The sequence below is a fragment of the Aquarana catesbeiana genome, linkage group LG03, assembly GCF_042186555.1.
Source record: "Aquarana catesbeiana isolate 2022-GZ linkage group LG03, ASM4218655v1, whole genome shotgun sequence".
Taxonomy (NCBI): domain Eukaryota; kingdom Metazoa; phylum Chordata; class Amphibia; order Anura; family Ranidae; genus Aquarana; species Aquarana catesbeiana.
This window is the reverse complement of record NC_133326.1, coordinates 15,452,941-15,468,521: the sequence shown is the minus strand read 5'-3', so window position 1 is coordinate 15,468,521 and position 15,581 is coordinate 15,452,941. Positions and strand designations below refer to the sequence as shown.

The following is a 15,581-nucleotide window of genomic DNA, read 5'->3' as shown; positions in this document are numbered from 1 at the left end:
TCACTAGGCGCAGGATCCCATTGTGATCACCAGACATGAGGTCGTCTCATCATGATCACAATGCATGGACCTCATTCTTTCAGTCTTTGGTAGATGATGCAAAGATAAACCATGGATCACCGTGGATGCAGTCCAACTGTGATCACCAGGCCATGCGGTAGAGTTGCCACCTCATCCCTCTAAACCCGAACACATATGAATTACACAGGTTCTGAGGCCAATTTAATGCCCATAAGGCACCAAATGAGTTTTATTACCACCTTAATCAGCCAGAGAACCTGTGTAATAAATATGTGTTCGGTTTTAAAGGGATGAGGTGGCAACCCTATCACGAGGTCTCATTGTGACCACCCTGTACAAGGCAGCCACACATGGATCAAAATTCAGCCTGTTCAGCAGGGACCTGCTGAATTTTGATCCATGTATGGGCTAGCTGGTTGTACACAAGTTGACCTATATTGATCAACTTGTGTACAACCAGCCTGTTGGCTTTTTCCAAAACTATGCTGGAGGTCCCATTCTAGTCGTTGTCCATGAATTCTTATTCTGATCACCAGATATGAGGCCACATTGCAATCAATGGATTTGAAGTCCCAACGTGATCACAACATGTGGACTCCAGTCTTTGGTAGATGATGTAAAGCTAAACTATGGACCCTCAATTCTTTTGCACTGGCCTTGAGGGTTCTTGTGATGGTAACTGTCATGAGATGCCAATATATCCTATTTATGTCTGTGTAGGTCTTCATTTACCCAGGTCATGTTATAGCTTGTAGTAGTTAGTCAAATTACACTGAACTTTAACTGAAAGACTGAAAATGTTTTTTGAAATTCATCCAAGTGGCTTCCTTAGCCTTCTCAATATTCTCTTTATAACCTAAACATAAATCAATCAACTGCATAGGAAATTTAGCAAATATAAAAAGATATCAAGATTTCACGTGTTCTGCAGTTCTGCCCCTACTGTATTGGGGCCCCCCAGGGTGGCAGAAAACAAGAGATATATGTCACAAGCATACCAAGAAAATATAAGGGTCCAAAGCAGTGGGAGAACTGACAGAGACAGAGACAGTGTTACTCCAGCGGCGGCCCGAGTAAGATGCGGCGCATCCGCTACGAATGCAAACAAAAAGACATTGCCTTTTTGTAAAAAAAAAAAATAAACATTTTTTTTAATTGGGGGGGGGGGGGCACATGGTGGGGCACAGCTTAATTTTGGGGGGGGGGGGGGGGTCAGGGCCCCCTCTACCCCCCCCAGGGATGCCATTGTTCCCCCCCTGTCAGAACATAGGCAGAGCTCCATTCTGGTCAACACCTGCACATCGGCTTCTGCTGTGAAAAATCACAGCAGAAGCCGCAAGCACGCGCCCCCTGCAGGCGGAAGTGCAGGATCATGTGTATATACGTGATCCGGCGCACAGCTGCCGCCCTGTAGCAGTACAAGTGCCAGAGGCGTAGTTTGAAGTTTGTGGGCCCCGATGCAAAAGTTGTCCTGGGGCCACGCAGACATGTGCAATCGGTCTCGTTCTGAATTAGTTTTTTAACGAATTTCGACAAATTCGTTAATTCAGAAATATCCGAATTAACGAAAACCCGTTTAACAAATTTTTCCGAATATTCATAAATGCGTACATTCATAAACTTGTACATTCATACATTCGTAAATTCGTACATTCGTAAATAGTAAATTAGTAAATTGGTGAATTCGTAAATTTGTAAATTCGGAAATTCGGACATCTGAAATAATAATTAACTAATAATAACTTAACTATCACTAACTATTAAATTATAGGTATTTTAATTTCCTTTCAAATTTGGCTGTTAGTGAAAGTAACAAATACGAATTTTTCAGAAGTTACGAATTATCCGAAATAACGAATGCCACATCCAAACGAATGGAACATAATGAATTAATAATAATAAATAAAAATAATAATAATAAAAACGTTTTATTATTATTATTTATTATTAGTTTGTTCCATTCCATTTGTTTAGATTTCGGATAATTTGTAACTTCGGATAAATTTGTATTTGTTACGTTCACTAACAGCCAAATTTGAAAGGAAATTACAATACCTATAATTTAATAGTTAGTTACTGTTTCAGATTGTCGAATTTTTGGGTTTTTGGATTTTCAAATTTTGAATTTACAAATTTCCGAATTTTCTAATTAGCGAATGTACGAATTTACGAATGTACGAATTTATGAATTTACGAATGTATGGATTTACGAACGTATGAATTTACGAACGTACGTATGAATGAATTTACGAATGTACGAATGTACGAACTGCGATCATAACGAATAACCCAAAAAATGATAAAAAAAAATAAAACGAATAAAACGAAAACGAACAAATTTTTTGGCAGTGAACATGTCTACGGCCCTCACTACTACCCGCCCCTTCCATAGCGCACCAAGATACTCCCATTATGCGCCAAGATACTCCAAGTGGCTAATGAGTTATTTCAGAGATTTATGTACATATTGAGAGGGTAATTCAAAATATTTTGTAGAAACCATCCTAGTAATCACATGACCTTCCCCCTTCCCCCATCCTAGTAATGACATGACCTCGCCCCCCATCCTAGTAAAGACATGACCTCGCCCCCCATCCTAGTAAAGACATGACCTCGCCCCCCATCCTAGTAATGACATGACCTCACCTCCCTCCCCCATCCCAGTAATGACATGGCCTCGTCCCCACCCCCATGCTAGTAATGATATGACCCCAGCCAATGAGAGCAGAGGAAGGGTGTGGACCTAGGAAAAAAGAAAAAACAACTGGGAGCTGATTACTGGATTATAGAACTTGGCTTGGCCGCCGAAGATGGCGGCGGCAGCACCCTACAGCCGAGGGATAGTTCGGCTTCGGGTGCCGACATCGCAGGTGCCCTGGACAGGTAAATGTCCTTATTATAAAAGTCAGCAACTGCATTATTTGTAGCTGCTGACTTAAAAAAAAAAAAAAAAATGTGGTGGACCTCCGCTTTAAGTTATTTATTATTATTTTATTTTTTAAGGGGTAAGGGTTAAATTTAGGGGTTTATGTATTTATTGTTACTTAGTATTTATTGAATTTATTTATTTTTTTATTTATGATTTTTATTTATTTGTGTATTTATTTTACATTTATTTATTCATTTATTATTATAATATTAATAAATAAGATAAAATAAATAAAAAAAAAAAAATAATAATAAAAAACCCTAATGCCGCATACACACCACCGGTCTACACACGGTCAAACCAAAGTCCGACCGTCCAGAACGCGGTGACCTACAGCACGTACGATGGGACTAGAAAACGGAAGTTCAATAGCCAGTAGCCAATAGCTTCTGTCTCGTACTTGCTTCAGAGCATGCATCGTTTTTTTGGTCTGACGGAACAGCATACAGACGATCAGTTTTCCCGATAGGAATTGGTTTAGTCGGAAATATTTAGAACATGTTCTATTTCTAGGTCCGTCAGAATTTTCGAAAAAAAAAAAAAGTCCGATGAGGCATACACGCGATCGGAATAGACGATGAAAAGCTTCCGTCGGACTACTTCTGTCGGACATTCCGCTCGTGTGTACGCGGCTTAACTCTAACTCCTAACACTAACCTAAACTGAACTCGAACCCCTTACCCTAACGAAAAAACATTATAATAAACAAATAATAATAAAAGGAGAAATAAAAGCTAAAAAAAAAGCTGAAATAACTAGCAACAAATGATGCAACAGATAATAGTTTTTTTTTTCTATTGGCTAATAAAAAAAACGCCATAGCCCAAAAACGCTGCCTACAAACACGCAAAAACGCACCAAAAACCCCGGAAAAAGCTCTCAAAGACGCTAAGCTCAGGTGTGAGTGCAGCCTAAGAGCAATGGCATCCCTAGGGGGGGGCCAGAGGGGGCCCTGACCCCCCCAACATTATGCTGTGCCCCACCATGTGCCCCCCCAATTAAATTCAATTAAAAATTGTTTTTGTTTTTCAAAAAGGCAATGTCTTTTTGTTTGCATTCGTAGCGGATGCGCCGCATCTTACTCGGGCTGCCGCTGGAGTAACACAGTCTCTATTGAGAGGGAGAGCGTCCCCCAGTCAGCTCCTGCGGGTGATTCCTCCCCCCCTCCCTCTGCTCGCCGACACTGCATAATGCGAGCTCTCACACAACCACGGCCGCCCGATCTGCTCCTTCATCTGCATCCTCATTGGCAGGGAGAAGAGCGAGTTGCAGGAAGGACTCCACCAGAACTCTCAGTTACTGAAAAAACAGATTGATTTCTCCCGTCCTTAGGACAGGAGAACCAGCCTGTAAATTCCAAGAGATGCCAGACCAGCGCTGTCAATAGCAGGGGCAGGACAGCAAGAGGAGGCTGGGGAACCCCACAGTGGCAGAACACCAGGGCCCGGTGGCAAGACAACCTTTGCAACCCTGATAGTTCTCCCACTGCTTTGGACCCTTATATTTTCTTGGTATGCTGGTGACATATATCTCTTGTTTTCTGCCACCCTGGGGGGGCCCCAATACAGTAGGAAGGGAGCTCACTGCAGAGCATGTGAAAGGGCCCGTTGTGGGATCGTAGTAAAGGGCCCCAGGATATATATATATATATATATATATATATATATATATATATATATATATATAATAGTATTTTATAGTTGCCCCCCTACTTTTGTCCCTGTCCCCCCATGGAGATAAGAGAAATGTTACATTGTAACGGACACCGATAAGTTTTGAGTCGTATTTCTCCTTACTTCTCTGGCACAAGGTCCCCCGAAATCCTGGCGCGCACTCACAGCTTCCATCCTCGGGGGAGCACGACCCCCCATTCTCACAGTGACAAGACATGGAGCAATTGGGCCCCCAGCGTCCTTGGGCGCACACGTTATCGCAATGAACACCTACAAGCAAAAAAAAAAAAAAAAATCAGACCATCACGGCACAGCAAGCTACAATACGCCGGCATTCATCTAAAAACAATTTTATTTATTTTTTTGTTTCAATTGCAAACAGTTCCTGTTAAATGATCATTAATTCCCATCACACGTTTTATTTCCTTTATTAATGTTATTTTTGTATAATTTGTTCATGAAATATTCTGGAACGCCGGAATGGAGAAATATCATTCTGAAAGGAAGTCATGTGAAGATTTTACTTGATATGCATGGCAGCTGCCAAATTGCCTGGAAGATAAAAAAGGTCAAATATGAAATAAGTAAAATGACCGGACCGAAAGAATGCCATTTTATTATAAATCCTGCCCCGGAATCAGCAAGGACTGACCTCTGCAGGAAGGATCTCCCCAGGGGCACCATTATATTCCTCCATAGTAAAAAAAAAAAAATGATAGCATTACCTACAATATTCCATGAAAGACTCTGAATATCTGCGACTCTAGAGACAGGATGACGAGGATGCGGTTTTGTATCGGATTTACCAAGAGATTAACCTAAAGACCATGCTCGTACCTCCCAACTTTTTGAGATGGGAATGAGGGACACCTATTAGAAAAAGTATGCAGACATAGGACACACCCCCCTGCCACGCCCCTTTAAAGGAAAATTATATAAAAAAAAGATTAGTTAAACCCAAGTCCTTTTTTTTTTTACCATTACTATTCCTTTATATTGGCTTTGGAAACTTACAAATGCAGCAATTTAGACATTGGATGAAAGGTTTGGTAATGGAAAGCACTTTTTGAAGGATAAATTGTGCATTTTATATCCAACTATATGGATCAGACCAAAATGAGGGACAGAGGGACGTTATTCCAAATCAGGGACAGTCCCGCGAAATCCGGGACAGTTGGGAGCTATGCATGCTGCTCCGGGCTCACATGAAATCACAATGTCCCCTTCTAAAGATCCACCTATTTTTCAAACCCTTTTATCAGGGGTCTCAAATCTTTTTAGTACAAGGGTCACATTGTACATTTTATAAATATTAGTGGGTCTGAAAAAAAAAAAAAACTTCAATACTGGCACTTATAGCCCCTTCCTGCCCAGGCCAATTTTCAGCTTTCAGCACTCTCAATTCTCTGCATCCAATTCGCAAAAGTGGGAGATTTTGACCGGTGTTTTATCGGATATCGCCCAGTATGGAGAAGTGCCCAGGACGAACGGCGCATGCACCGCGCATGATCCGCACATGCGCCGCAAGGGAGCAGCACAACAGCTGATTTTCCGATCAGCTGTTGTGACGGCGAGACGGCGCCTGCGCACAATAGTCGACGGATTGCGCCTGGCGCTGGCAAGGCGTGTTCATGTCGGCGAGGGGCAGATTTGTACATGTTGTGGGGCGGATTTTTAAATGATGGGCAGTGCTGCAAAACAAAATTTTATTCTGCTATTTTTCCTGGACGCTTGCGGGGCGTGCCCAACTTTTAAATAAATCCGCCCCCAACATGTACAAATCCGCCCCTCACCGACATGAGGCATCATTTAAAAAATCCGTCCCCATCTTTGCAGCACTGCCCAGAATTTTACAATCCGCCCCCAACAAGAGCAAATCCGCCCTTCACCGAACATGAACACGCCTCGGCAGCGCCAGGCACAATCTGAAAGAAAAATTTCTTCCGTCGGCTATTGCGCGCATGCGCCGGCTCGCCGTCACAACAGCTGATCGTAAAATCAGCTGTTCCGTACGATGCGTGCGCAGTCCATCCCGGGCACTTCTCGATAGCGGCCGCCCACATATCTCCGCTGCGAATTTGCGTCTTTTGGTCCGTTTCAGGTCCGAATTCAGCCCAAAAATTCTGTCTGAAATCGGACCTGAAACCGCGAATGGGGACGCAACCGGAAACCCCCCCCCACCCACCCACCCTGAACCCAATGCGAAGATAGTGTGAACCCAGCCCTTAAAGTGATACTGAGCGTCTCCTGCGCTTCGTTCACATCCGGAGTGTCGATCACCAACTTCTGTCTTAAAACCGCCGCTCGCTCAGCACATTTGTCTCTTTCACGCGAGAACGTCCGGCGACGGAAGGGGCGAAGGACTTCCAAGCTCGCCATCAAATTTCCTCGGCTCTGCAATATTTTTTTTTTGCATTAACTCGAGCCCGTTTGAATAAAAAAAAAAAAAAAAAAAAAAAAAAAAACGGCGAGTAAGCCGAGTGAGGGAAAGCGACTCACAGCCTGTGTAATGATTTTCACTCACTCGCAGTAATCCTCAAACTTTCAGCCGCCGAGGCAGATTGAAGCCTCGGTAATTACAATGCGGTACCTGTTCTGCTCCGATGGGGAGGGGGGTGCATCTCCTGAGTAACACGTTAATCCACTCTCTGCCTGAGGTCTCTCCCCCTGTGTTTATCCCATTATGCAGAGGAGCGTGGGCCTGCGAGATAAAGCTGCCAAATGCTGCAGGTAAACTGGTGGTGGGGGGGGGAGGGGGGGAGAGGGGGAGGGGGGGGGTGACTGTTCTGTCCTGTTAACACCCTACTTGTCTCCGCACTTGCCTTTATTTGCTGGTTTGTATCTCTGTTGGCTCTGACAGATATCTGGCGCGCAGTATATAGACATAATAATGCAGATATTATTATTATACAGGATTTATATAGCGCCAACATTTTATGTAGCGCTTTACAACTTGAGGGTAGACAGTACAAATACAATACACTTTAATACAGGAGGAATCAGAGGGCCCTGCTCCTTAGAGCTTACAATCTAAGAGATATTGTGTGTATATGTTTTTACTATATACTAAAAGTGGATATCACATCAAATCTACACAAATTTCCCCAGAGTCTCTTCTGTTATCTGTTGTGTAGAGCGCGCTTCCATTCATATATACAGCGCCTTACTCAAGATGGCCACGGCTAGAAATGCTGGGGGGGGGGGGGGGGGGTTTCAAAGTGATTTCTCAGCAAAATAAAGTACGGAGATATGAATGGATGAGTTTACTTTGAATATTAAAAATTTATTAACTTCTTGCCGACCGCGCACCCCCTCTCCGGGTCCCCCCCCCCCCCCCGGACGCACGTCAGGGGTGCTCTGTGATCTCTGTGTAAAGGGCCAATCACAGCGGCCCGTTACCATGTGATCAGCTGTGTCCAATCACGGCTGATCAGTGTAAACAGGATTTGCTGGTTATTGGCAGTCCTCTCCTCATGCTGACAGCGCATTTCAGTGCCTATCAGTGCCACCTATTAGTGCCCATCACTGCTGCCAATAAGTGCCTTTCACTACCGCCTATCAGTGCCACCTATCAATGCCCATAAGTGCCTTTTCATCAGTCCCCATCAGTGCAGCCTATCAGTGCCTACCATTGCTGCCAATCAGTGCCTATTACTACCGCCTATCAATGCCCATAAGTGCCTCTTCATCAATGCAGCCTATCAATGCCCACCATTACTGCCAATCAGTGCCTATCACTACCGCCTATCAGTGCCACCTATCAGTGCCCATCAGTGTTTATCACTACCGCCTGTCAATGCCGCCTAATAATGCCCATAAGTGCCTTCTCATCAGTGCAGCCTATCAGTGCCCATCATTGCTGCCAATCAGTGCCTATCACTACCACCTATCAGTGCCCACCATTGCTGCCAATCAGTGCCTATCACTACCACCTATCAATGCTCATAAATGCCTCTTTATCAGTGCAGCCTATCAGTGCCCACCATTACTGACAATCAGTGCCTATCACTACCGCCTATCAGTGCCACCTATCAGTGCCCATCAGTGCTTATCACTACCGCCCATCAGTGCCGCCTATCAATGCCCATAAGTGCCTTCTCATCAGTGCAGCCTATCAGTGCCCATCATTGCTGCCAATCAGTGCCTATCACTACGGTCTATCAGTGCCTATTATTACCGCCTATCAATGCCCATAAGTGCCTCTTCATCAGTGCAGCCTATCAGTGCCCACCATTGCTGACAATCAGTGCCTATCACTACCGCCTATCAGTGCCCATCAGTGCTTATCACTACCGCCCATCAGTGCCGCCTATAAATGCCCATAAATGCCTTCTCATCAGTGCAGCCTATCAGTGCCCATCATTGCTGCCAATCAGTGCCTATCACTACCGGCTATCAGTGCCCATCAGCTCAGCCTCATCAGCGCACATTAGTGAAGAAGAAGAATTACTTATTTACAAAATTTTATAACAGAAACTAAGAAAAACTTTTTTTTCGGTCTTTTTTCATTTGTTTAGCAAAAAATAAACTCCAGTGGTGCTTAAATACCACCAAAAGAAACGTCTATTTGTCTCAAAAAAATTAGCTTTAATAACAACCTCTGATAAGCACTGTTTTTATCTAAACACGCCCCATAGCATAATAGCCTGTGATTTACAAGAATAACAACCTTTTGCTTTACAAAAAGTGAAAATCAATATTCCCATTTTTTTGTACAATGTGATATTCTGTGTCTGTTTTGTGTAGTTGTAATGCTATTCTAGCCGATATCTCCATTCAGTTTTGCTTTAGTTCAACAAAGGTTAAAAAAAATAACCCATTTGATTTTCTAGAGATTTCTTCCCAACTAAGAAAAAAACTTGCTTCTCTTTTTATTTACCAAAAATGTCAGACTTTATTCCACCCCAAAGTGGTGTAATCAATTATTTACAATGGATAGAACCTTCCTGGAGCATGGCTTTTATAAAATCAATTTCTGAAGCATTTTATCATTTTTTTTGGACTTATTTCAGCTTGTCCACCCTTCAGTATTTTTTATACAATCTTTTGATACTGCAGCTCTCCTGCTTTATATTATTTTGGAATTTAGCAACCCATTAAAATGATAAAAGAGGTTATGGGGTCACCATAAAGGTAAGACGTGGTCGAATTGAAACGCGTTGGCTTTTTTGACTGTTGTTCACATGCAATAATAAAACGATGTTTTAATCGACTTTCATGGCACCGGCCTTTCTTCCTTTTATAATGGATTACATGGAGGTTTGCAGAGACTTCCCAGGCTGAGTGCTGTGTTCTTGAGGCTCACCAGGTATTACACAGGAGGTAATAGCTCGGATGCACCTGTTCCTGAAAAATATTGGATCTTTTGGTATATGATGCCTGCCAGTATCGTACATTATATACCAGGATACTCACTGTGGACAGAGGGGGACTTTTTATCATACACTATATTGTCAAAAGTATTGGGACACCTGCCTTTACACTCACATGACCTTAAATGGCATCCCAGTCTTAGTCCGTAGGGTTCAATATTGAGTTGGCTCCGCCCTTTGCAGCTATAACAGCTTCAACTCTTCTGGGAAGGCCGTCCACAAGGTTTAGGAGGGTGTCTATGGGAATGTTAGACTATTCTTCCAGGAGCAGATTTGTGAGGTCAGTCACCGAGGTTTGACGAGAAGGCCTGGCTCACAGTCTCCACTCTAATTCATCCCAAAGGTTTCCTATCGGGTTGAGGTCAGAACTCTGTGCAGGCCAGTCAAGTTCCTCCACCTTAAACTCGCTCATCCATGTCTTTATGGACCTTGGTTTGTGCACTGGTGTGCAGTCATGTTGGAACAGGAAGGGGCCATCCCCAAACTGTTCCCACAAAGTTGGGAGCATGAAATTGTCCAAAATGTCTTGATATGCTGACGCCTTAAGAGTTCCCTTCACTGGAACTAAGGGGTCAAGCCCAACCCCTGAAAAACAACCCCCCCACCATAATCCCCCCTCCACCAAATGATTTGGAGGGGTGGGCCAATACTTTTGACAATATAGTGTGGATGAGCGAGTTTGGGGTGGAGGAACTTGGCTGGCCTGCACAGAGCCCTGACCTCCACCCGATAGAACACCTTTGGAGTGAATTAGAGCGGAGACTGCGAGCCAGGCCTTCTCGTCCAACATCAGTGCCTGACCTCACAATGCACTTCTGGAAGAATGGTCAAACATTCCCATAGACACACTCCTAAACCTTGTGGACAGCCTTCCAAGAAGAGTTGAAGCTGTTATAGCTGTAAAGGGCGGGCCAACTCAATATTGAACCCTATGGACTAAGACTGGGATGTCATTAAAATTCATGTGCGTGTAAAGGCAGGTGTCCCAATACTTTTGACAATATAATGTATATGGTTGAAATGCCCCATGGCAATTCTGGGTAGAAATGTTAAGTATACTAACCAAAGTACTTGGGACCAGGAGCTCTCCTCGTCCCAAATATGTGTTCTTCAATATGAAGCCGCCTGGCCTTCATTAAGTAGAACTATAGGCAAGGCTTTTTTTTTTTCATTTTGGATAGAGCTCTTTGTCCCAATGTGGAGATTTCCCTTCACTTCCTGTCCCATAGCCAAAACCGGAAGTGATAGGAGATCCCTGCAAATCAAGGGAATCTCTTGGGGACCCCCAGGGGACCAGAACTAGTGTCTCCATTGGAAGATTTCCCCTCTAATTTACTGGGGACAACTCAAAATTTGTGATTTTCTTTTACGTTCACTTTCAATGATAACGGTTAACAGGACAAATGAAGGGGATGAATCTCCTTAATGGGGACACAGACAGCAATACAAAATGACAGGTGTTCTAATCCTTCTCAACTCTATCCAAAAAAAAAAAAGTGCCTTTGGTTATACTTTAAGGTCCAGTTTCATCTAATGACCAATGTTCTCACCACTGCTAAGCAAGCTCGTGGGAAGGCATAGAAAACTTCTACTCTTTTCTTTGCTGTGAACAAGTCAAGAGTTACAAAAGTTATTGTCTATGAAAAAATAAAATCTAGGGTCTCTGATCAAACGGACAAACGTCTGCCAATACGGTAACTTTGTTCCACGCATTTTCTCAGCCTTGGCTTCAACATGAATCTTTTTAGGCGTTCTGGCCAGCCTTGCTCAACCAGGGTGCTGTAGAACCTTAGGGTTCCTCCAGAGGTTGCTAGGGATTCCTTGAGCAAAAAGCATTTTCAGCCTCTCAGATAAGTAACCACTGACACCATTTTAATTACCTGTAAGTGGGGAATCTTTCCAATGATCACCAAATTGACCGGTGAGCTGTAGCCAAGAAAACCCACCAAGAAAGACCCGAGAAATACAATTAACCCCAACCTTCTCAACCGGGGCAGCGTTAATCACTACATGCCTAAGCACTTCCCCCCTAAAACGCAAGCCATCCCGGTTGAGTAACACACCCCAATATTGTACATTTACTAGGTATCACAACATTTAGCAGAACAGGGCAACAGTAAACGGGCATTAACCAAAACAAAACTATGCTTTTTTCAAACATAAAAGTCAGAATCTCCTATGACAAGGTGGGTACCTCGAATCCTATGGACAACCGGGAGGTAGCCATCAGGTTTTACAATCTCTACACGGTCCATGTAGATCTGCCTTCCTGTGTTGTAAAACCTGTACAGGTGGCTGAACTCTGCCTCAATATATTTATTTAGTTGCCTAAAGCTTCTCCGGTGCTTGAGAATATTAAGCTTCTCCCAGACAGCTTTGCTGTATAACGTGGGCCTCTCTTCCACCGGATGCAGGAACAACTGCTCAGGAACGCAAGGAAACACCCGCCTATAAGTTCGTGGGACATCACGGTCCATCCGGTAAGGTTGAAGCTGGGCTAGCTGGGTGATCCTGGCCTGAAAGTGCACCTGTTCCTGTGGCACAGGTATTTGCGCCAAGTTCTCTCTTCCTGTGCTGATGAAGGGGGACACAAATAGGATATACAAGGCTCTGGGGACGGTGATAACTCTCCATCCAGATCAAATATCAGACTCTCCTGTGAGATCCCTCTGGGCCTGTCTCGGGAGTAAACAGTTCATAGCACCATCAGGACCTCAATTACACAGGAGTGATCCAACAGAGGAATTTTGATGTCCAGAAGTGCAGATCTAGTCGATCCTTTGCCGGAGGTCCTTGGATTGGAGGTGGGAGGCAGCTCATCTAACTGGAGCTCACAGGAACTCTGATCTTTCTTCTGGAGTGTAGAGTCTTCAGACATGTTGCAGAATGGCAGCTCAACCCCAGGAGGAGTGGGGGAGGCCATCCCTGAGAGCTGGTCAGGGCTTGACCTTTGGATCTTTGCCGGAGGTTCGGATGTTGATGCATCTCCACCAGTGGGAGTACTTCTGGGTAGATCGTCAGGGCTGATCTCACAGCTGGGTTCTTCTTCAAGCATACACTGGAACAATGGTACACCACAGGCGTGGCAGTGAGCCAGAGGTGAGAGTATGGCTAGGCATCACTTACATCCTACACAGAAGAGTCGGAACGCCTCATGGGTGCCCGAGCAGCAGAGGGCAAACCCATAAGCTGGCTTGTACCATTTCCCAGTGTCAATAAGAGATGGAATTTGTTTCCACTGGGGCTGCTGGCTGGCCATGGTGGCTGGTAGCAATGCACATGGAGCATCTGAGCATCATTCTGGGTCTGGTTGCTATATACGCCCCTTATCAGGATATCCACCAATCAGGAAATTAGACCTAATGCAGGAGCCAATCAGGAAGCAGACATGGACTATTGTTGGGCAAGCCTGGATGAGTTCTAACTAGCTAACTTTTGTCACGGTCTCTTTAGAGGTGGTCTTCAGGTGTATGCAGTAGGCGTAGCCCCATGTTGGGTGCCAAATGTAAGGGTAAGGGGGTACGATGTTTGTGGTTGGTCGTCATGTCCTCCATGTTCCCTTCTTGTTTGGCGCCAAACAAGGGTCACATGAGGGGCAAACCCCAGGTTTTGGGCTACGCTAGGCACTTGGAGTAGGGTCACTGCCTTACACATAGTGTTCCTTTATTGGAACAACCGACTGATCTCTAATAAACGTTCTCAATGTTAGTGTACATCACCAGGGTCACTTGTGCATTTACAAGGGGCACACAGAGCCCCTGCCAACTCCTGTCCAGCGTATCAATGCTACCTCACTCCCAGTAATGGTATGGAGCCCCGCTGTGCACCTACCTCTGACTCCATGCGCGCACTTCACTTAACTCTTTTTCTTCCATACCTATGTACAGGATGAGGGCCTCCACATTGCTGATCTGTTTCTGGTGCTATGGGAGATGGATCACTGCAGAAAGAGCTGTAGACTATGTGGGCCAATAACTTGCAATACATTCCTTTAGTGACTTCAGACCAGGTAAAGGGAAAGTTTCCAATGGTTTACTTTAATAAATTGACATAAAGGCAAATACAGACAACAGTCCGAAATAAAGTGCATTATTGACCATAACATCCTTAGTCCCTAACATCAGGCTTGTGGCTGCCCCAGCATAACTGCATAGGAAAGAGTCCATTCTTGGCAGAGTACAAAATGGTAGCATCCAGGATTGGCAGGTCCCAGCAATCTCCCTCGACAGAGGGAACTTTGCAAGGCACTGGATCCAGACTCCGGCAATGGGCAATACTGGATCTGGACCCCTTCCCCTTTTATATCTCACAGGACTGGTGGGTCGGACACAAGAAAACCCGACAAGAAAGAACTGGGAAACACAATTAACCCCAACCTTCCCAACCGGGGCAGCATTAACCACAACCTGCCTACAAGTACAAACCAATTAAATTTCAACTTTCAATCGATCAGAAATTTGAGAACCGATTGCTTTCCGTTCTTTACACCTTGTCTTATTAAATGGGGCCTGGCCTTCCCACAGCTTCTACTACAAGAACTGTCGAAGATTTCAAAGTTCTTCCACCCTGGTGCAGATTTCTTGAGCAGTGGTAGAAGCAGAATTCCTTATCAGCCGCGGACAAATTAAGTCTTGCAAAAAAAATGAAAGAACGCATTCCGAAGACTTATCTACAGTCCCGGAGAGTGGCATCCAAAATTTACGGCCAGTCATGGAGGGGGGATAATCCGAGGGTAGGTTTAATCCTGCAGTGCCTTGCCGGTGAGTTTTCTTGTCTCCGGCTCACCAGTCCATTTGGTGATCATTGGAAAGAATCCCTGCTTACTGTACAGGTAGTTAAAATTGTTTCAGTGGGAACTTATCTGAGAAGCAGAAATTGCTTGTTGCTCAAGAAACCCCTAGCAACCTCTGGAGGAACCCTAGAGTTCCACAGCACCCTGGTTGAGCAAATGTCAAACGTTCATCGATCAGAAATTTGAGAACTGATTGCTTTCCGTTCTTTGCACCTTGTCTTATTTAAACGGGGCCTGGCTTTCCCACAGTTTCTACTACAAGAACAGTCGAAGATTTCAAAGTTCTTCCACCCTGGTGCGGATTTCTTGAGCAGTGGTAGAAGCAGAATTCCTTATCAGGCGCGGACAAATTAAGTCTTGCGAAAAAAACGAAAGAACACATTCCGAAGACTTATCTCCAATCCCGGAGAGTGGCATCCAAAATTTACGGCCAGTCATGGAGGGGGGGGGGGATAATCCGAGGGTAGCCTTAATCCTGTAGTGCCTTGCCGGCCTTATCTTAGCTCTCGAAAATTCTGCATATTCTTTAATTGCTATCTTGGAGTGACCCTGTCTGAACCGCTTCCACAGGCAGAAAAAAAAAAACATTTATATGTTTCATTTACAATTTCATCATTTACCGCACAGAATGTAGACAATGCAATATCTTATGACCAAAATAAAAAACCTTCGTAACCTTGGCCTGGTCATTCGCTCTTTGCATCCCGATTCAATTAGCTGCTAATATGTTACATCGAAAAACTGTACATGGAAAATAATACTTTGCGGAGGGTTGGCTAAAAAAAAAAAAAATA

The 15,581-nt window shown here is 44.2% G+C and overlaps 1 protein-coding gene across 5 annotated transcripts in view; it reads right to left on the bottom strand.

Annotated features, from left to right (window-relative positions):
• MEGF11 (multiple EGF like domains 11) overlaps nucleotides 1-15,581 on the bottom strand; it is an 838,162-nt gene that overhangs the window by 181,932 nt on the left and 640,649 nt on the right. For all 5 annotated transcript variants that reach the window (XM_073618306.1, XM_073618307.1, XM_073618309.1 and 2 more), the window contains exon 14: nucleotides 4,747-4,893. In XM_073618306.1, coding sequence (XP_073474407.1) covers nucleotides 4,747-4,893 — 147 coding nt within the window. The remainder of the gene's footprint in view (nucleotides 1-4,746; nucleotides 4,894-15,581) is intronic.